General features: G+C 36.6%; 1 protein-coding gene and 1 long non-coding RNA gene across 9 annotated transcripts in view; one reads left to right on the top strand and one right to left on the bottom strand.

Annotated features, from left to right (window-relative positions):
- LOC131037732 (diacylglycerol kinase 1) overlaps positions 1-21,871 on the bottom strand; it is a 101,571-nt gene that overhangs the window by 52,304 nt on the left and 27,396 nt on the right. For all 6 annotated transcript variants that reach the window (XM_057969918.2, XM_057969919.2, XM_057969915.2 and 3 more), the window contains 3 exons: positions 7,559-7,814; positions 7,003-7,125; positions 6,693-6,821 (listed from right to left, as the gene is read on the bottom strand). In XM_057969918.2, the coding sequence (XP_057825901.2) occupies positions 6,693-6,821; positions 7,003-7,125; positions 7,559-7,783 (477 nt within the window). In that variant the 5' untranslated portion in view covers positions 7,784-7,814. The remainder of the gene's footprint in view (positions 1-6,692; positions 6,822-7,002; positions 7,126-7,558; positions 7,815-21,871) is intronic.
- On the top strand, positions 9,270-11,545 carry LOC131856133 (uncharacterized). Of its 3 annotated transcripts, XR_009358278.1 has the most exons (6): positions 9,271-9,955; positions 10,072-10,180; positions 10,282-10,350; positions 10,708-10,782; positions 11,010-11,194; positions 11,448-11,545. It is a non-coding gene; the product is annotated as an uncharacterized LOC131856133 (long non-coding RNA). The 3 variants fall into 3 exon arrangements; XR_009358276.1 differs by having other exon boundaries at positions 9,270-10,180; XR_009358277.1 differs by lacking the exon at positions 11,010-11,194 and having other exon boundaries at positions 9,280-10,180.

Here is a 21,871-nt window from a genome sequence, read left to right as displayed (position 1 = left end):
AATAGAAAAGACTGGTGATTCAGATACATTTCAATTGAACTTGGCAAACCTGATTGTGCATTCATAATTTACTGAATCTCAAAATCTCAAGACCTAAGAAACACTGCACATGAAGTAAACAATCTGAAGGCATACATCCAGAAGGGAAAAGTTAATCATTTGCATTTCTATTCAGCTGATGAATCAACATCAAAGAAATCAGAACAGCAATCTGATTCAGAGGAAAAAGAAGAAGAGGAAAATGAAGGCACTCTTAGCCAGCTTTATAGTTTCCAGAAAAATGTGTCTTTCAGAGTTCATCAAGACCTATGTGTGCAGCGAGTAGTTGCACTGATTGATACAGGAGCTACAAATAATTTTATTGCAGTGGTTGCTCGTAGAGGACTCAAGTTAAACAGGTTGATGGTTTCAAAGTGATGATAGCTGATTTTGTATAGTTCCAGAATCCTCTACGGTTCTGCTATCAACTTAATCTAAAAAGCTTGTTCATAGACCCAGATATATCAATTTAATTCAAATCAGACTTGCTCACAGATTGAAATATTCAGGAGACATCATAAATATGGAAGTTCATTTAATAAACAATCTGCCCTTAAATCCAGAAACAATAGTGTGCAAATAGAAGGTTTTGTTTACAAGACAATGCTTTACAATGAAAAATATATAAAGTATTAACCACAGTGCTGCTGATTACACAGATTTAATGCATTTGACCCTTACAATTATTTTTCTATGAGCTATCCTATGAAGCTGACAGTCACTCCTTAAGATGGGTCAGTGATCTGACTGGAGATTGGATGTGGCCAATTGGCCACCCTTGGCAATGGCACCGACCTTAATTAAACCCAACCGGCTCAGTTCCTTGTGCAGCCCTTGAATGACCATATGCCTTATGCCATGCTCCTAACTGCTGTGCTGCTATACCCGATATGCTTATTTGCTTCCTCAGAACCCTACATCAGCCTGCTGAGGGTTTTATCTCAGGAGACCAGGATGCTCAGAGACAGAAAATTTGCAATATCCCTGATGATCTGAAATTCCTCCTTGTAGCTTACAAGTAGGAGCTTAATCAAAGAATTCCCTAGGTCGGCCCAAGGTCGGACAAAGGAAAAATATAATGGCTTTGGACAAATCGGCCTCCAAACAAATACTATTATTTAAATAACTTATTATTAATTACTAGAATTAAAAACACTTTTATTTGTTGCTTTTCACAATGCACAACTAAGTCTCAATAGGGGACATGACAGTCATCCCCTCCAAGATGTTGTCTGTCCTCAAGCAACTTCAAATACGGATACTCAATGATCTCCGTGCCTTCCCACGTTGCATCTTTCGTCAATAGGTTCTTCCATTTAACCAAATATTCCGGCATGACCTTGTTCCTCAACTTCTCTCCCCTCACATCCAAGATAGTTTCAGGTTCATGAATCAACTTTTCCTCATCATCTAGAGGTGGAAACTCAAACAAAGGAACAATATGTTGTCCAAGAGCCCTATTGAGACATGAGACATGGAAAACATTATGCATTATGTTGTTGGCTAGAAATTCTAGCTCATAGGCTACCTCACCAACCCTTCTCATTACCTTGTAGGGACCATAAAATCATGGCTTCAGCTTCTCAATTCCACTCTCTTTGAGGGAGGATTGTCTATAGGGCTGCAACCTCAAGAACACCATGTCATCAACCTCAAAAACCCTCTCTGTTTGGTGCCTATCAACATATATCCTTTTCTGGTTCTAAGCCTATTGTAAGTTTTCTTTGAGATCTTTTATGATATCCATGCTATGTTGTATCACATCCTTTGCCCTTGGAACTTTACTATCTGTAAAGATTAAATCCATGAAAAAGTAGCATCATAACTATAAAGTGCCATAAAGGGAGCCATACCAATTGACATGTGATGTGTTGTGTTGTAGCAATATTCCCCAAAGTAAAACCACTTGACCCATGTTGTTTGGTATCACATCCTTTGCTCTTGGAACTCTACTATCCATAAAGTTTAAATCCATGAAAAAGTAGCATCATAACTATAAAGTGCCTTAAAGGGAGCCATACCAATTGACATGTGATGTGGTGTGTTGTAGCAATATTCCCTAAAGTAACCACTTGACCCACGTTGTTTGCTACCGTGTAACACAGTTCCTTAAGTAGCCCTCTATCCATTTGTTCACAATCTACATTTTCCCATCAGTTTGTGAATGCTAGCTGGTGCTTCTTGTTAATTTTGTGCCTGTCCATTGAAAGAGCTTTTGCCAAAACATGCTGAGAAATCTGTTGTCCCTGTCACTTGCAGTCTTCTTACGCAAACCATGGACTAAAAAATTTCCTTTTAAAAATAGATTTGCCACTTGTGGAGCCTTATATTCTGAAGGAATTGCATGAAAGAGGACATATTTAGTGAGCCTATCAACAACCACATATATACAATCCTTACCTTGAAACTTTGGCAACCTTGTAATAAAATTTATGGATATGCTCTCCCATTTATAATTTGGAATGGGTAGGGGCTGCAACAAGCCAGCTGGAAAAACATGCTCTATTTTGTTTTGTTGGCATACCATACACTCTCTAACATGTTGCAACACATTATGTTTGAGCCCAATTTGTGAGAAGCGTTCTCTTGCTTGCTTGTCCCTCTTGTAGAAGCCCGAAAAACCAGCAAGTGGTGTGTCATGACACGCCCTTAAAATCCTCTTCCTAACCTCGGATTCAAGTATAAGATACACCCAATCTTTGTAGAGGATGAGCTCATCAACCGCCTAAAACCTATCATCTTGCAACTTCTCTTCCAAAATATCATTAGCAACTGAATTCTTAGCATACTCAGCCATTATAGAAGCCTTCCAGTCAGCAGATATATCAGTTATAGAACGGAAATAAGGTTTCCTAGAGATTGCATCAGCCATCATATTGTTTTTCCCTTTTACATACTCAATGTCAAAACCGTAGGCTTGAAGTTTGTTTGCCCATTTTTGCTGCCTATCATTCAAATCTCTTTGGTTGAAGAAGAATTTCAAACTATTAGATCTGATTTGAGCAAAAACTTCCCACAATCCAAGTACTGTAGAAAATTGGCTGGAGCATGAATGATAGCTAACATCTCCTTATCATAAATTAAAAAATAAAATTGCTGTCTCCTTTAGCTTCCTACTCTCAAATGCTATGGGATGTTTATTTTGCATCAAAACTACCCCAATGCCCTCTCCCAAAGTATCATATTCCAAAATAAAAGCAAGCGATAAATCTTGAATTGTCAAAACAGGACATGAACTAATTACCTCCTTAAGTTTTATCAAAGGCTTGTTGGACTGTTGGACTCCCAAGAGAATGCCCCCTTCTTTGTCAAATTTGTCAACGGAGCTGCAATTTGTGAGAACCCTTTCACAAATATGTCAAATTCCTTAGTCTAGGCCAATCTTGGATTGCCTTGATCTTCTCCTCATCCACAATAACCCCGTGGGCACTAATCTTGAACCCCAAATATAAAATTTCAGTCAACACAAACTCACATTTGCAGACCTTACCGTAAAAAGAATGTTGCTCAAGTATGCCAAGCACTTCATCTAGATGCAATGGTCCTCCCAAGTCTTATTGTAAATCAAAATGTCATCAAAGAAGACCAATATAAATTTCCTCAACTCAAGAATGAATAACCTGATTAATGCATGACTAGAAGGTGGCAGGTGCATTGGTTAATCCAAATGGCATGACCAAAAACTCATAATGCCCATAGTGACATCTGAAAGTTGTTTTCTGCACATCCTCATCTCTTACCTTAATCTAGTGATACGCCCCCCATCACAAATTGATCTTGGAGAAATACACCGCACCATGAAGCTCACCAATCAATTCGTTCATCCTAGGTATAGAGTAGCAGTTTTTGATTGTCCTTTTGCTGAGGTATCTATAATCGACAGACATTCTCATAGTCCCATCTTTCTTCATGACCAAGACCATGGATGAAGCAAATGGACTAGAACTAGGCCTTATGTGCCCCATATCTAATAGGTCCCTAATTGCTCTTTCAATCTCTTCCTTCTATTTCCTAGGCTGGTGATATGGAGTTGTGATGATTGATTTTGCTCCCTCCTCAAGATCAATCACATGCTAGAACCCTCTATCTAGTAGTAGAATAGGTGGAATGTCGTTGAAGACCTTGCTATGTTTGTCCAAACTGGATTGAATATCAACATTGTAGGATCTTCCATTCCATGAGGAATGTGTATTTGTAATCAAACATTCAGCTGCCCATGCCACTTGGTCTCCTACGAAAAACTCTCTCCATCCTCTTAATTGAAAACATCATGGGTCCCCCATTGGAAAGGCTATGTATAACTACCTCTTTCCCATTAGATTTTGTTGATGTGTTTTTTAGGACACTTCGAACACAAAATAAAATACTAAGTATTATATCCTCTCTTGAACAAAGAAACCTCATCTGATATATGACATGATCAAATGAGACAACTCCAAGGTTTAAAATGCAAACAATCGACTTTATGCTCGCAATAGACTTAGTGTGTATGATGTGAAAATGCTGGTAATCACAAAGGGGCTTACGCTTATGAACACAACTAGAATGTGGAATCTCACTTACCCGACTTGGAAAAATAAATGGCAAAAGGATAAGGGATAAGAGATCAAAGCTAATCCTAAGAACAATGATGATAAGGGATGATGCTTTGATAGACGAATTAAATAATCAAGCGTTGCTTCACCATGCAAAAACAACTACACAAAACTGATACAATCTCCAAAGGATAACGAAGGGTTTTCATATTAAGAACATTCATTCAAACACCCAATACTGACACAATCCAAGTGAATATCCACAATCGAAGTAGTGCTTCATGAGGTTCGAACTAACCATACACTGCAACTTACAATCAACAAATTACAAATGGTATGAACTAGAATTCCAACAAGTATTATCACATTTCTCCAGAACCAATGAACTTTATCTAAACTTAAGAAGTAACAAGAAACCATGTAAAATGTTGCAATGACACATAGAGATCCACCATGCTTCAATGAAAATCATGTATTAGTTTCAACAAGTCTTGGCAACAATCTCCTTTCCTCCCACTCTACTACTACTTTCTATTCATTAACTATTAACTCTCTATTCACTATAGACATCCCAGTTACAATTCAAAGGCCAGGAGTGATTCAAGATCAATGGCTAAGATTATAAGATAAAACCCTAATTAGGGTTAGTTACAACTAATTCCTCTTCGACCAATGAGAAAATTACATCATTTAAGACACATGTCCTCCTTTGAATTTGAACCAATGAAAAAATAGGTTAGGTACATCGAACTTTGTGCCTTCCATATGGGTAGTTATCTTCCTCGTTTGATGAGCCAGATACATTGAACTTGGACAAGTTGATGTGGCATCTCCTGATTAGTTTGATGATGAATGGGCAGCAACTCAGCATACTTGTCTTGCAGATCATCACAAAGAAGTGTTTGTGTTTTGAGCAATATCTCTTCACACTCAACATTGTTCAAGCCCGATGTGATGATGATGGGACATATTCCCAAATTGCATCATCATTGGTGATCAAACCTTTAACTTTTCTTAACTCTTTTGAAACTATCACAACGTTTTTTATCACCTTTCACTTTCAAATCTCATGTTTGGGAACTTTCCTTCTCTATGATGCATTTCAACTTCATGTTTGGGAATTCCTTATGATGCATTGCATTTATCTTGGATATCTTGACTCTTCCTCTTGATAGTCTTTGACCTTGAAGTGTAGAACACGTCCTTGATATGATTGAGCTCCATGTAGTAGTTGTGAAATACTTTGTTGTATCTCCATCGTCTTGAATTTGAACCTTGATTCCTTGATTTCCTTGGCGTAGAGCAATCTCCTATGTTGAACTTAGGATCTTGGATTTCCAAAGGAAATTCAAGATAATTGTAATTGTATCCCTACTCTTGCTTCGTTGAGGTGTACCTTCCTTGATGCATCCTCCATGTGATTAAGGTTGTGATGATCTTTTTGTAGGGCAATGTTGCCTTAAACCTCTTGCATCCTCACCATGCTTGTAGAGCAATTAGAACATTGAACCTTTGGTGATTCTCTTGGAATGTAGACTTCGTCTTGAATGTGTTGGATCCTTCATCCTCATGTCTTGCATCAAAATGCTATGTTCCATTGCATTCCCAGGGCAGGGACAGCAAGACACGGGGGATGAATTTTGGGGATGGCAATCCATTGGCCATTTTGGGGGGATGGCGGGGAGATGGCAATATATGTATCAAATAAATATATATATATATATATATAGTGAGTCAGAAACATATCCACATGGAACACAGTGAAAATGCATTTCTTTTGTGGTTGAAACATACTTTATCAGTAAAGACTCTAGAGTCTATGAGTGACACTAAAGACATTGATAAAAAGGTGAAACACATGGAATTTATATATGAGGATCCTAAAGAAAATAATAGATACCAATTTGTACATAACTAGATTCCTGACCTAACCAATAAATCATTGCAATATTTAAAAGGTTAAAAATCACTTTGATACTGTAACACATGTTTCTATCATTTCTAAAATATGGTCCCTACGTCAATCCATAATACAAATTAATTACATTAATCAGAAATGCCTGTGTGGCTATTAGTGGTTAAATATAAATGAGTAAAAAGTAAACAGATGTCCCTCACCCAGCCAAAAGAAAAAGGTAGATTGTTTCCTGTGCCTAGTGGGACAGTTGCCACTGGTGGTGGGTTCTCGAGTTTGAGGTCACTTATTACTCCCAAAAGCCAACCTGCAGTGCCATCTCCCCCTGCAACCTGCAATGGTCATATTTAGGAACACTTAAAAAACTTTTCCACAAAATTAAACAAAAGCACAGCACCAATCGTAACAGTTTTCTCAAGTAAATGGTTGTAACGTGTAACATATTCTTTTATATTAATGACTAGCCATGTAACAATATAAAGAACACTCTAACCTATAATTTTTAATACTCACTATTATTCGCAAATTTGCCCTGATCTCAGCTGCAACCACATCATTTTGAGCTTTCAGCTTTTCTAAATTTCCTAGAAATGTATGCAAGACCTGATCTGGTGATTTCTCCCCCAAATCAAAGACCTGCAGTAGATGTTAAGAATATAAATAATTTAAAGAATTGATGCCCCAAAGATTCATGGTCAAACAAAAACACATCATGTAGTGTCCACGCTCCAGAATGAAATAACCCCTTTATAATGTCCACAAAAGAGCCTTTAGGTTATATGGGTCGGCAAAATTACACATACAATTTCAGCTATATTGTTTGTAGATTAGCTTCTTTCAAATTCAAAGTTATCATATTCTCATGTTCTAGAACATCCTTAATGCAACTATGTAGCTTCTTGAAAAGCAAGCTCAGCCTTAACAAAGGTCTGTGACACACACTTGGAGAATTGGTATATGCTAATCATGCACTATCACCAAAGACATTCTCCCAATTGTCAAGCAAACAACATTGGATAGAAAACAAAGAAAAAATCCTAAATAAGTTTAGTGAAGACATAAAGACTACCTGAGAATGATTCAAAATACCACGGTATGTAGTAAGAAGCTGCACTCCAAGCTGACCACCACTCTTAGAGTTGATGAACACTAGTACAGGGAATTTGGGTGCCTTGATTCCTTCCTTCACTGGTGTGTTAAAATCTCCCAAATAATATTCTGGAATTTTCGTGTCCTCAATTAGTTGAGCTTCGTCAATATCAACAGTCGACTGATGTCTTGATGAAAAATTCATTTTTGCCTTTGTGCAGAGAACCTTTGTCTTGCTACATGTACACAAATGAAAGCAGCATTTACTGAATTTAAGTGGATAAATTCAAAGTAAACAAGATAGCCCATTATTGCTTCTAAGTGACTCATCAAATGACCAAAATGAACATGAGCAACATATTTTAATAATTAATCATATGAAGAATATAGGCAAAATCAATCCCCTTCCTATAACAACAACCTGAAGAAATATTATTATTATTATTATATCATTATCGTAAGACCTCTATACATCTCTTGCGGTGGTCAAAATATTCGAAATGTGTTCTAAAATTTTGTTGCCCTTATTTATCTCAATTATATAATTGAGAAATTACGAATTTTAATGAAGAAGATCCAAAATTGTAAGCATTTCTATCAAATTTAAATTCTAAAACTTAAAGACTTGAAATTTTAAAAAGTAGATAACTATTCCAAAAATGATAAATTTCTATCACTGGGAGGGGAATTATTCTTCTAAAATACAGCTTAGCAATATTAGGATTAACCAATAAACTTTCAACGTCAGTTCTTTGATCTTTTTTTCTATTAAACTAACTTCATTTTCTCCGTACGTAGATAAGAATTTAATATTTTATAACACTCCCTTTTTTTGTGTGTGGTGTCAAATAAAAAGTTGGATGAGTGAAATAGGCAAGAGCGCAAGAGCAGAAAAGTTGACTAAAAAACACATGAAAAAGAAAGGAGCTCGGATGAAGTGTCACATTTTAACTAAGTAGTCTAGTTTAATTATTGAATTATTATATATTAATTGTTTAATATAGATAATTTGATTATGTTGAGTTAAATAAAAAAGATTATGATGATGATTAATTGTAAGTTGTGTTTTAATAAATGCATCAAGAATCGTCAACACTCTCTTAAGTTGGAGAGAGTATCATTGAGAAAAAGGTTATATTCGGTGAAGATAACCTGTCATGATGGAATCAACACACACTGCCTAGAATCATGTAATTAGGTTGCATATGTCATATAAATGAGAATAATATTTGATTTTATAAATTTTCTTATATTGAAAATAATTTCATTATTTGTTAGATATGGTTGGAGCCACTCATTTGGAGAAAGGAGTTGAAATGCCTTGCTTTAACTTAACCTCATGAAATTATGCAGTATCCCATAAAAAAAGCATCATTAATACCATGAATGTTTCATGTCTAAATTGCCAGAAACCTCAACCAAAAGTGATAATCGTATTGTATTAGAATGAAATCTCTTTATACAAATCTAGATAAATTAAATAATTGGAAAGTCGTGTCAACATTGAGTCCTGACACAAATATAACACGAGTGTGCTCTAGTTGTTGGACAGATAGCTCAATATAAAGATTCTGTCAAAATTAACCCAAATTAAATTAAAATTGATATTCATTCAATATATATAGAGATAACTATGTGTCTAAATATGTATACATGTATACATAACAGTTCCACAACACACATTATTAGTTCCTGCCTGCAGGAAACTATAACGGAGGAGTTGAAACTAACTAGTGATTAAACTAAGCTGCAACAACCAATCAGGAACAATCTTTTTTAAATATTTCCTTTCCATATGCTATTTCTATTAGTGAAGTTGCATATTTTTTATGAGCATTTTAAATAGAAAATGTTTTGGCCGCCTATGATTGGCATTGCAGAGGAGTGACAGACTTTTCCAGAGATGTTCACAGTTTTCTATACGAGAGAATGCACGACTACCAAAGGGAGGGCGAGAAAATAGAAGTCTTGGGGTATTCATTTCTGGACATGGCACTGCATATTCTGCCATCACTGATGCTGCCCCAGACCCCGTTGCCATTACCGTCCACCTGTCTCTGCATTGCATTCAAAACCGCTTATATTTTTCTGGTACAAAAATACTTTTTTGCATGTAATGTGTAAACAGCCCACGTAACTTGACAGGTCTAGCATGCTTTGCTTCTTCCATGTCACCTCCTCGTATGGACAGCTAACCTTTTGTCAAAATCCATTTCTCATAAATGTGATTTGCTTAGGCAAATGAACTGTTTGTTCTACAGGTTTCTGAAGTTTAGTTCATTTTACTGGATCCTGTCAACGGACACAAAGTTGAACTAATTGTCATGTTAGGGTTTGTGAAGAAATTGTTCCTGGAGGGTTTACAAACATTTTCAGCGTATACATCAAAAAAATGCAGCTACCTATGTCTAAATCTTTACTGCGTAATCTCTTTTATGTTTTGGATTCCTATATTTATTTACCCTATCTTGTATCTATGGTGCTGTTGTTTAGGGTTAATAGTCATCATAACAGACACTAGAATTATATGGTCGAGAAGGAGATGGATGGATGGCAGTCTCTGCAACTTTGTATAGAGGCTCTGATGCCCTCGGTAGCATGGGTAAAAAACATGAATGGCTTTGTTTTTTTTCTCATATTTAGTGTTTTGTTTGCCTGGTTTGCACATTTAGGGTTTAACTCATGCCACATTATTGATTGAAGAAATAGGAGGAGAAGAATCAAAGTGACTGCTATGAGAATTTTGGGCCTGCTGAACAAGCCACACATTAGGTATTTATGCTTCTGTATTATTTGGGTTTTTGCAAATCAAGGGTTTAAGGATTTATTCGCATACATTTTCGGTAAACCACACACCAGCTAGGAAGTTTAATGGTATTTTTTGTTGTTAATTACTCTACATGAAGAAAATAATGATATGGGTAATTTTCGCTATAGCTAATGGGTTTTGACGTTTTTGCTCAACGAAATTCTTACTGTTACTGGTAATGGCACAAACGATGCACCAGGAATCAGAAATAGGGCTTGCCATGCACATTGAATCTTTTTTACCATTAATACTTTTTGAAGAAACTGTTACAGGCTAGAGTAAAATTGTATAACGTGACCTAAGCATTACATACTTGGCAGGACAATTTCTTTGGGGGCTTGGTTATGAAATCCGTGGTCATATGGAGTAGCCTGGCTATGTAAAAGATGCATAAAGTAAGTATATTAACTGCAACTGCATCATTTTAGCAATTGGTAATAAAATGGCTCAGATCAAGGAAGGGAAATTTAAAAAACAAATTAGGCTTGTAGGTCTTTAAACTGATTCATTTCTGTATACAGGGCAATGACCCTAACTATTCCTGTTTTTACATTAGTAAGCAATGTTTACCCTAAATTTTATGTACGTTTTGTTTTCTGTTAAACCTTTCTTTCCTTACCAGAATGGATAAAGCTGCAAATGATGGCACAGGTGCGGCTCAACTTCAAGACAAGAGAACTTCAGCAGGACACTTTGGCAGGCCTACCTAAAGCCCTCCGTTCGAACATCTATCACCATCTCTTTCTACCAACCGTTGAAAACACTTACATTTTCAAAGGAGTTTCAAGAAATATGCTTTTGCAATTTGTGAGTTTTCTCTACAATGCCAGACATGATTTTTCATAGCAGCATTCCTAATACAGATTTTGTATTCACTTAATTTTATATTTAATTCTGATTACTTAACTTTTGTATAATATGTATTTTTTTGGTTTTGCTTAGAATGCAATTAAAAAATTATATTCAATCCATTATCTTTTATAATTATTTGTAGACTTAATAGAAAATTAAATGATTAAAGCTGAATAACTTCGTAGAGATCATCTTTTCATGCCTGAAGGTTGCAGAGATGAAAGGAGAATACTTTCCACCAAATGTAGATATCATTTTAAAGAACCAGATTCCTGGGGATTTTTACATAATTGTTTTTGGAACAGTTCCTAATCCATCTCAACACTTTTATCATCGACATTAAACTCTCAACTGTCTATTTACAGAATATATTCACACATGCAAATGGAAGCGAACAGGTGAGAGGGCAAGCATTACCCATTGCTTTAAGTTTACAGATAGTTCATTAATTGAACTGAAAGTGATTCATTCATTACATTTATTTTCCTAGTGCAAAGATCTGCTTAACAATCTTTTTAACTCTTTTACAATTTCTAGAAAAAGAAGGAACTCCAAATTTGATTGGGGAGATTGCTGTACTTTTGGATGTCCCCTAATGATCCAAATTGTTTAATATCTAATCTTTGGAAAGTAGTCTTGGAGTTCCCATATATTAACTTTAAAACTCATCCAGATCATTGAAAAAAAGATTATGATATCTCCTGACAGTCTTAAAAGCTGCACAGAATCATTCAAATGAAATAATGTTTAGATTAAATCATTTGCACAAATCAAAATTTAAAATGTGTTGTTAAACCCACCATATATTTTGTACTGTTTAACTCAATGCATCACTATATATGTTAATATGTTTACGATTTCTATGATTTGTCTTACCACTATAGACCTTAATATGTTTATGATTTCAATGGTTTTTCTTGTGAATAGGTTCGGGAATCCAGTCAAAGCAGGAGTTTCTGTTTGGGAAATTTGATATGCGTATGATATGTAAGTATTATTTTGGCTCAAATAACATATTTTAAGCTTTTGATCTGTTTACATATAAATTATAATTTATCTTAAATCATATTAATGTCTTCAAAAGAATCTACTTAGTAATATGATTTTATCTTAAATCAAAACTTAAAGTATATTGTTTAAACCTGACTTCATTTCCATACTAATAATTATTATATAATTTTAAAAATGATTTCATGAATTTCATTTGAATTCACAATATACTTTAAAAACTGACTTAATTACACTCAACAATCCATCATTAAAAAAAGAAAAAAAGAAAGAAAATCAAGACCTAAAAAATTTCTCCCCTCAAATCCAAAAAGAGAAAAGGATCCTTATTAATAGATTCATAACACAAATATATTGTATCATATATGATTAGCTTACAGGATAAATTTTGCAGTTCCATTCAGGAGGAGACGAGCATGATGAGATAGATTTTGAATTCATGGGAAACGGTTCAGGGCAACCATACATCCTGCACACTAATATCTTTGTCGAAGGTGTAGGTGGCACAGAGCAACGATTTTATTGATGGTTTGATCCTACCGCTGACTACAATACATACACAGTCACCTGGAATCCCTTTCAGATCGTGCAAATCCTCTACCTCCCAGTTAAATTAATAAGCAAAGCTTAAAGAACTGTTACATTTTTTCTTATTTATGATATCTAAAACTTACAATGATATACAGTTTGAGCAAATTAATATGGCTGAAAAAGATTTGAATCTTGATTCAGGTTACTGGTAGATGGAATTCCTGTCAGAGTGTTTGGCAACTTTGAGGGAGCAGGTGTGCCATATCCCAATGAGAAGCCAATGAGAATGTTTTCAATCTTGTATAATGGAGATCAGTGGGCAACACAAGGAGGCAGAGTGAAAATTGACTTTTCCCATGCACCATTTGTGGCCTCATTCTCCAATCTCACACTTGAAGGCTGTGTGTGGAATGTGGAGGACTTTAATGGCAGCCTTGCTTTGTGTACCTCCACTACCCAAGGAAATCACTGGTGGGATGGACCAGAGTTTAGCAGTTTGAACTATGCCCAGCAGGGACATTTGAAGTGGGTTCGTGATAATTATCTTCTTTATGATTATTGTTTGTTCAACTTTGAACTGCAAAATGTCATTATGCAATTATTTTTAATTGATGGATGAAGAGACATTGTTTTTTTTTTTAGGTAAATGAGTCTTTTGTGTGTTTTATCCTACTAGGAGGAAGAATTGGTGGATCATCTAAATATACACAACATATGCAGAAATTTGCACAGAGAAACAGTTCATAATTTAGCAAACATAATGCCTACTATTATTCTATCTTCAATTGGCATAAACCAAGCGGCCTCAAACTTACAAATCTATGCATACAACAAACACAAGCAAAGACTCTCGGCAGGAACTTCGCTGCTTGCAGCTCTTGTTGATTCTACATGAGCTAGAATTATTTCATCATCATAATTCCCATAGCTAAAGTGTTCCATTGGTTGCATTTATATTCGAGAAATATCATTTCAATTATCCATTCCTAGCTGATATTAGTTAATCTAGGTTAGTTCATGCTTGTTTTGTGTGAATTTTTTTTGATATTATTTTAAATGTTTATACTAGAAACAGAAGAACTAAAATAAAATATATAATAAAAAGTAAAATTAAAAGGAAACCCACGTGCCTTGCCAATGTTTCCACGATTTGCATGCATCTTTATCGTGGAAGCATGCTGAGGAGGTAGTAAAACCCGCCTTTACACCTGGAAATAATTTTTCTTCCAGCGGGGAGGAGAACTTGGGGAAGGCGGTGCTTAAAACTGTTTGAAGGCCTTTTCAGCGGGGAGGAGATTCAATCTCCCAACGGCACTACACAATTTCAAAATCTTAAAATACATTTTACCAATTCTCATTCTGGTTATTCGTTGGTAGATTTTTGTTAAGTCTCAGAAAATGAAGTCGATGGAAAAATTAAAAAATCCAAGTGTCTTTATGGATATTTCAGTTAACCATACCTATTAGTAATCATAAATCTTTGTTATTTACAACTTTTATATCCAACACAAATGGACCAAAAGTTGAACACAAAAAATGATTTGTTGTTGTAAAAACAACACATTATTATATAAAATACAACTTATATTCAAAATAAATGAACCAATAAGTGCTTCTTCAATTTCACTCATGATCACATCGAACAGGTGGTCCCATCAGGCCTCACAATCAGGAAAAGCTTCTGGCAATTGAGCCCCACCTAGGTTTTAGGTAATCATAGATATCTCAATGTTCAAGGGTAAGATTGATGCAATTTTGTAGATAATTGTTAAGATCTATTAGATTCCTACTTTTCCATGCATGATCACATCGATTATAAAAAAATCAAGAAGACCCTTCTAAATTTCTCCTCGCACATTGGGAAGAAGGCAAGTGGAGAGAGATCTAAATCAACCTAGGATCAAATCTTGAAAGCTTCAAGGATGTAATGTCCCCAATTTTTAGGAAGTCATCCATATTCACAGTTTCACTTGTTAACCCACCTCCGCAGGAATCCAGTGGTTAGGAGGTGGAGTATGCAAGGAGGCCCCATACTTTGTCATTTATTTGGCCTTGGCAAGTTTATAAGGTGTAAATTTTATAATATTACATTACAAGTCACTTTTTCTAAAATTGGAAATACTTTATAAAGTGACTTTATAAGGAGGGTGAACTAATATGCTAATATTATATTATAAAGTTACGTTTACCTTTAAGTGGTAATAATACATTAAAGGGGATTAATAAAAGTTAATGGAGAATTATAACTTGACCCCTTGAGCGCCCTTTTCTAGACAACATGGGAGATAAACTTTAATATATAATTGGCCCCACTCATAACAAATTCGACCCATAAGGTGGACACCTAAGTTGAGGAATATTCCTTGTGGAATCTTAACATCATGCAACCCTAAGTTGGGCATGAGGCATTGGGAAAGGAGAATTCACGTGAAGATTTGGGCATTATTGTTATTCATTTTTTGGAGACTACTTTTCATCAGCAGGTCTGCAACGTGGTTGACAGAGATCTGAGAGCAGATTGGAGACGAAAACCTCCATCTTTGGTGATAGGACGTAGCCCCTTTCCCTAATTCAGCATTTGGACACACTAAGAACTTCATTTCAGGCCATTGGGGGCTAAAAATCAGAAGTTTGCAGGGATAGACAGCAATTACAGGGCTTTTACATCAGGTCTGAGCATATTTGGATGATCTTACCAGTAGCCCCTTTCCCTAATTCAGCATTTGGACACACTAAAAACTTCATTTCAGGCCATTGGGGGCTAAAAATCAGAAGTTTGCAGGGTTAGACAGCAATTACAGGGCTTTTACATCAGGTCTGAGCATATTTGGATGATCTTACCAGCAATTCAGACATTATTCCAACAGATCGTAAAATTCCCAGCTGAGCTACACATCGAATTCTTGCCTGGAGTTTGTAAAAAATATTTACAAGGGTTTTAACTCAGCCAATTGCACTAAAATTCATGGTAGGCAATTAGGATCAGCAAATAAGAAGTTATTTTGGAGAAATGAGGTCACATGTGATCAGCATATTGAATAATACAAGGAAATTCTTCATTCCTGGAAAGCCACGCGTGGCAAGGACTTAAAATTCCATCTGGGTCTGCATATTTCTTCATCAATTGTTTTTAGTAATTCATTCTAAAGTCAATAAAGTCAATTGGAGCTGTCAGCACATTTAGGAAGCTCCTATTTCATCATATATTGAATTTCAGTCAAATAAGGAGGCTCAACTAGGCAAGCTCTGGATACTTGATATGCTATTTCACCACTGTGTGGAATAAATTAGCCATTATTTGTCATTGTGTTTACAGCAATAAAGAAATCACAATTCTGAATTCAATTTTCAGTCTTATAACACGCAACATTGTGCAACATTCAAAAGTCAATAACATGCAAGAAAACCTCAAAACTCTTCAAAACCTAAAAAATCTACACGCTAGTCAAAGAATTTTATTTAAACAAACCTGTCAGATTGTGCCAATCAGCAGTTGGCATCTTTCAAAGGATGAATATTATCCAAAAGATGTTTAGTTGACCATGACATGCAATTGTCATAGTTGTGGCAAGGAGATGATTAGTGTGTCCAAGCATACATAAATGCCTTTTGTGAGCTCTATAAAAGGTTCGGCTCATTTGAGTTGGTGTAGCATTGAGACCTCAAATACTATAATGGATTGCACCCTATTATCCTATCCAAGATGAGTTGAGTGAGGTCAAAACGATGGGAAAGGCCTATTGCTATGCAACAATCATTGAGGAGCACCAATAGAAGAGCAAGCAAGAAACAAGTAATGCACCAAAAAAGCAAAGCCTTCAAACAACATAAAATCGTCCAAGATAGGTAATTAGTGTGACAAGTAATTAGTGTGACAGACACAAGAGTTTTGATCATTCTAACATTAAGTGACATGTTCAAATGAGCTTAACAAAAGAAAAAGTAGAGGATATTGATGTCAACCCCTCAAATTCAATCATTGATACAAATTCCAACATCCTAATCAACATTGCATTAGCGACAACCTTCTTACCTAAGGAAGCTAAAGCAAAGCATCTATTTTGTTCACAGATGTGGGTGAAAGGGTATCTATTCAACTTCATGATCAAACGTGATAGCATGAAGAATTTAATCTCTTCTAAAGACAATTGAGAAATTGAAGTTGCCAATCATGGCCCATCTACAACCCTACAAACTCATTTGACTCAACTTTAGCAATACCCAAGGTATATGTGTCATTCTCCAATGTTGTTTCTCGTATGCTATTCGTCCTTTTCCCGAGGAGATAGTTTGTGATATAGTGCCAATAGAGGTTTGTAAAATACTCCTTGAGCATCCTTACAACACCAATCCTAGCAACATATTTATGATAGTGGAAAATAAGAGATACCATATTCCTAGAGTGAATTCATTCTCAACATCTATGCACCAACTCCAAAGAAGATTATACAATACAACTGATAAATCAATGATGAACAATTAGTACCAAACTAGTACTGAGAGGGGGGGATGAATCAGTACAAACACAAAAACTTTTCCTGAACTGCTTTCACAGCAAAGACTGTACTCAGTTGGTATACAGTATCACCGATCTAAAACAGGATACTACCGGTAACATACTGTGAGACTGTGAAGGACCTAAACCGGTAACACTTAGATCATCACACAACCTAATATCTTATTTCCACTTCACCCATATGCATACACAAGTAATCTACCATTAGAAATATAATAACTTGCTAGTTCAACATGAATTACCACTTGACAGAAAATAACAAGGCATCACATGAAAGGCATCACACATGACACACTGATTTTTCACGTGGAAACCCAACTGGGAAAAACCATGGTGGGGTTGAATACCCACAAGCTGTTCTTTGAACTCTTTTGAAGTCTGCTCTGTTAGGAGCCTAGTCCGGTTAAAGACTATTAAAACAAGTTCTGCTAGGGATCACCCGGTTAAGGGATGGCTAAAATACCCAGTTACGGGTTAAACCCTGTTAAAAGTTACCTTGTTAGAGGATTTTAAGAACTCAATGGTTTTGAGTCACCCTGTTAAAGGATTTACAACAAGCCAGTTAAAGCTACCCTATTAAAGGATTTTCCAACTATTGAAGTGGTTAGAGATCAACAGGTATTACAATGATCTGGTAACAGCACTCAATGCCTATGCAGATCCACTTTAGTTCCTTCCTTCTGCAATCACACTCTGCAGGTATCTACTCTCGTATCTAGTCTGGCAAGAATCACGTATCTCTACACTTAGATACACACACGCAACATTTGACAACAACCTCAAAATGAAAAACAACATCGACCTTATAGGAAACAGATAGGTCGGTAGCATAAACCCTAAACCCTAAACATTTAGGTTAAGCAATTCAATTGGTTCAATCCTGACCATTGAACACATTGCATTGAATACAACAGTCTTGAACAGATCTCAAGACGTTCTCCAACATTCGTTCTTCACCGCTTCTTGGAGGTTGATAACCCATCACGCGTTCTCCATCGTTTACAGAGACTTCGCACATTCCCGAGGTAGATAGGATCAATCTCCTTCATGCAAAATCCTTCACGCGCACAAGGCTGGCATGGCAACACAATCGAATCTTCATTGCAATGCTAACTCATCACACAATGTCATCGATTGAATCACACAGGCTTGGAACACTTCAATCGGAAACCCTGAAGTTGAGACTACCAACCGGTAGTCATATCATATCAAAACCTTGAAACAAAACATTCCATATACCAGTTCACATTCCAACATACCGCTTCACTTTTTCACATATACCGGTTCACAATATCATACCGGTTCTCTTGCCAGTTGCTTACATCAATATACCGGTTCACTCTTCAGCATATTGACATCAATGACAACATACAATATCATCATGTCATCATACTCTGCACATATGCCAACAATCTCCCCCTTTGGCATTGATGGCAATATACAAAGTTATCTCTCCGCTTCACATCTTCTCCCCCAAAGTTGCAGATATCTTCTCTACATCACATCTTCTCCCCCTTTGACAACAATGCCAAAGTGGAGGCACAAGCTTCCCTGTTCCACTATGCTGGTCCCCCTAAGGAGTAGCATCTTTCAACACATCAATCCTAAAAAAAGATGTATCAATGTAAGACCTGACTGATGTGGAGCACACACCTTAGTTCACCTCTTGAAGGGGCAGAACCCCTAATTCACCTCTTAGATAGGTAAATGTAGCCTTCGGTAGAGGCTTGGTGAATATGTCTACTAACTGTTCCTTACTGGAAACATGTTCCAATACAACCTCTTTGTTCTGAACCTTTTCTCTCAAGAAATGATACTTGAGCTCAAAGTGCTTGGTTCTAGCATGCAAAAACGGATTCCTGGAGATGGTAATTGCACTTGTGTTGTCACAAAATATACTTACCGGTTCAAATACAGGAACTTTCAAGCCTTTTAATACATGCTTCATCCAAATCGTCTGAGTGCAGTTCATAAAAGTTGCAACATACTCTGCTTCTGCTATAGACTGAGAGATACAACTCTAGTTTTTACTCATCCATGAGACTAGTCTACCACCAAGAAAGAATGCACCACCGGTTGTGCTCTTCTGGTCATCCACATTACCAGCCCAATCAGCATTTGTAAACACTCTCAGGTTGAAGTCATTATTGTATGGATATCATAATCCATAGTCAGTAGTTCCCTTCAGATATCTAAGAATCCGCTTGACTACTACCAAGTGGGATTCTCTTGGGCTTTTCTGGAACTGTGCAGTAATGCCCAATGCATGTGCAATGTCCGGTCTGCTATGTACTACATAGTGTAACTTACCAATCATTGATCGGTATTCCTTCTCATTTACAAACGCTGAGTCATCCTCTTTTGATAATTTACAACCGGTCACCATCGGTGTACCAACCGGTTTGTTGTCTTCTATGCCAAAGGTCTTCAACACCTCTTTGACATACTTGGACTGAGTGATAAAGATTCCATCTTTCATTTGTTGAATCTATAGTCCAATGAAGAACTTAATCTCCCCTATAAGTGACATCTCAAATTCCTTCTTCATCTCATCTGCAAAGTCATGACTCATCTTGTCATCTCCACCAAAAATTATGTCATCAACAAATACTTCACAGATCAGAATCCGATCTCCTTCTGATTTCAAGTAGATATTGCTATCTTCACTTGTTCTTTCAAATCCAATCTTCACAAGATGGGAGTGCAAGCGTTCATACCATGCTCTAGGTGCATGTTTTAGTCCATACAAGGCTTTATGTAGCCTACACACCATGTCACTGTCTTTTGATAGGGCAAACCCATATAGTTGCTCTATATACACCTCCTCTTCAAGTATTCCATTCAGGAATGCAGATTTTACATCCATTTGATATACTTTGAATCCCTTAAAGGCTGCATATGCAAGAAGCATACGAACTCCTTCCAATCTGGCTACAGGAGCTAAGGTTTCTCCATAGTCTTCTCCTTCTTCTTGGGCATATCCTTTACACACCAGTCTGGCTTTGTTTCTTACCACTGTGCCATCCTCATTCAGCATATTTCTAAAAACCCATTTGGTGCCTATGACATTTTTATGCTCAGATCTGGGTACCAAAGACCATGTACCATTCTTTTCTATCTGGTCAAGTTCCTCTTCCATTGCCTTGATCCAGTCTTCATCTTTATGTGCCTCTTTAAATGATTTAGGCTCAAATTCAAAAATCATACAAGAATTTTCTCTAACCTTTCTTCTTGTAAGAATTCCTGCATCCTTATCTCCTATGATCTGCTTTGGATCATGATTCAGTTTAACATACCTAGGGATGATCTTAATAGATTCCTCTTACTTTTCTTCTTCGTCCTCATCTTCATCAGCATCAACATCTACCAATATAGGAGCACAATTACTGGTACTGGGCTGTTTTGCAACCGGTTCCCAGAAGGTTACTACTGGTTCATCTCCTACTTGCTCACTGTCGGTTTCCTCCAGTTTCTCAAAGGTTTCATCAACTCTAACATTGATGCTTTCAACAATTCTTTGAGTCCTATTGTTGAAACATTTGAGAGCTTTACTCTTGGTGGAATATCCTAGGAATATTCCCTCATCACATTTTGCATCAAACTTGCTTTGATGTTCACTCCTCTTGATATAACATTTGCTACCAAACACTCTAAAGTAGCTTACCACTGGTGTCTTACCAGTCCAATACTCATAAGGAGTCTTATCCTTACTTTTCTTGATGAGTACTCGGTTCATTGTGTAGACTGCAGTGCTCAACGCTTCTCTCCAAAAGGTGTGAGCAACCTTCCCTTGGATCAACATAGTTCTAGTTGCTTCAACCACAGTCCAGTTGTTCCTCTCTGCTAGGCCATTCTGCTGTGGAGTCCGGGGGGCAGACAATTGCCTCTTGATGCCATTCTCTTCACAATACTTGTTGAATTCACCAGAAGTGAATTCTCCTCCTTGATCTGTTCTAAGGCATTTGATTCTCTTGCCGCTTTCTTTTTCTACCAGTGCTCTGAAGGCTTTGAACTTTCCAAAGGCTTCAGACTTGTCCTTCAAGAATGTGACCCACATCATTCTTGAGCAATCATCAGTAAGAATCATAAAATACCTATCTCCCTGCACACTCCTAGTTTTCATAGGACCACACAAATCAGTATGCACAAGATCAAGTAAATTGTCTGTAGTGAAAGATTTACCTTTGAAGGTTGAGAAAGACATTTTCCCCAGTTGACACTCTCTGCACAAAGGATTTTCCAGTTTGCTCAGCACAAGCAATCCTCTAACTGCCTTGATCTTACTGGCCTTCACAATGTTATCAAAGTTTACATGGCAGAGTCTCCTATGCCATATCCAGCTATCATCAAACTTAGCCATAAGACATGTGCTGGTATTTGCATTCAGCTGAAATAGGTTACCTTTGGTCTACATACCGGTGGCCATCAGTTCATCATTCTTTCCTTTGATTTTGCACACTCCATTTTTGAATTCCAGAGTGAGTCCATTATCATTCAGCTGGGCAACACTCAAAAGGTTGTGTCTGAGACCTTCTACCCAATACACATTATCAGCACTGCTTTTTCCAGTCAAAGAG

This window comes from Cryptomeria japonica, chromosome 6 (genome assembly GCF_030272615.1).
Source record: "Cryptomeria japonica chromosome 6, Sugi_1.0, whole genome shotgun sequence".
In the NCBI taxonomy this organism is placed as follows: Eukaryota; Viridiplantae; Streptophyta; class Pinopsida; order Cupressales; family Cupressaceae; genus Cryptomeria; species Cryptomeria japonica.
The sequence above is the reverse complement of the archived record's forward strand: the minus strand, read 5'-3'. Positions and strand labels throughout refer to the sequence as shown.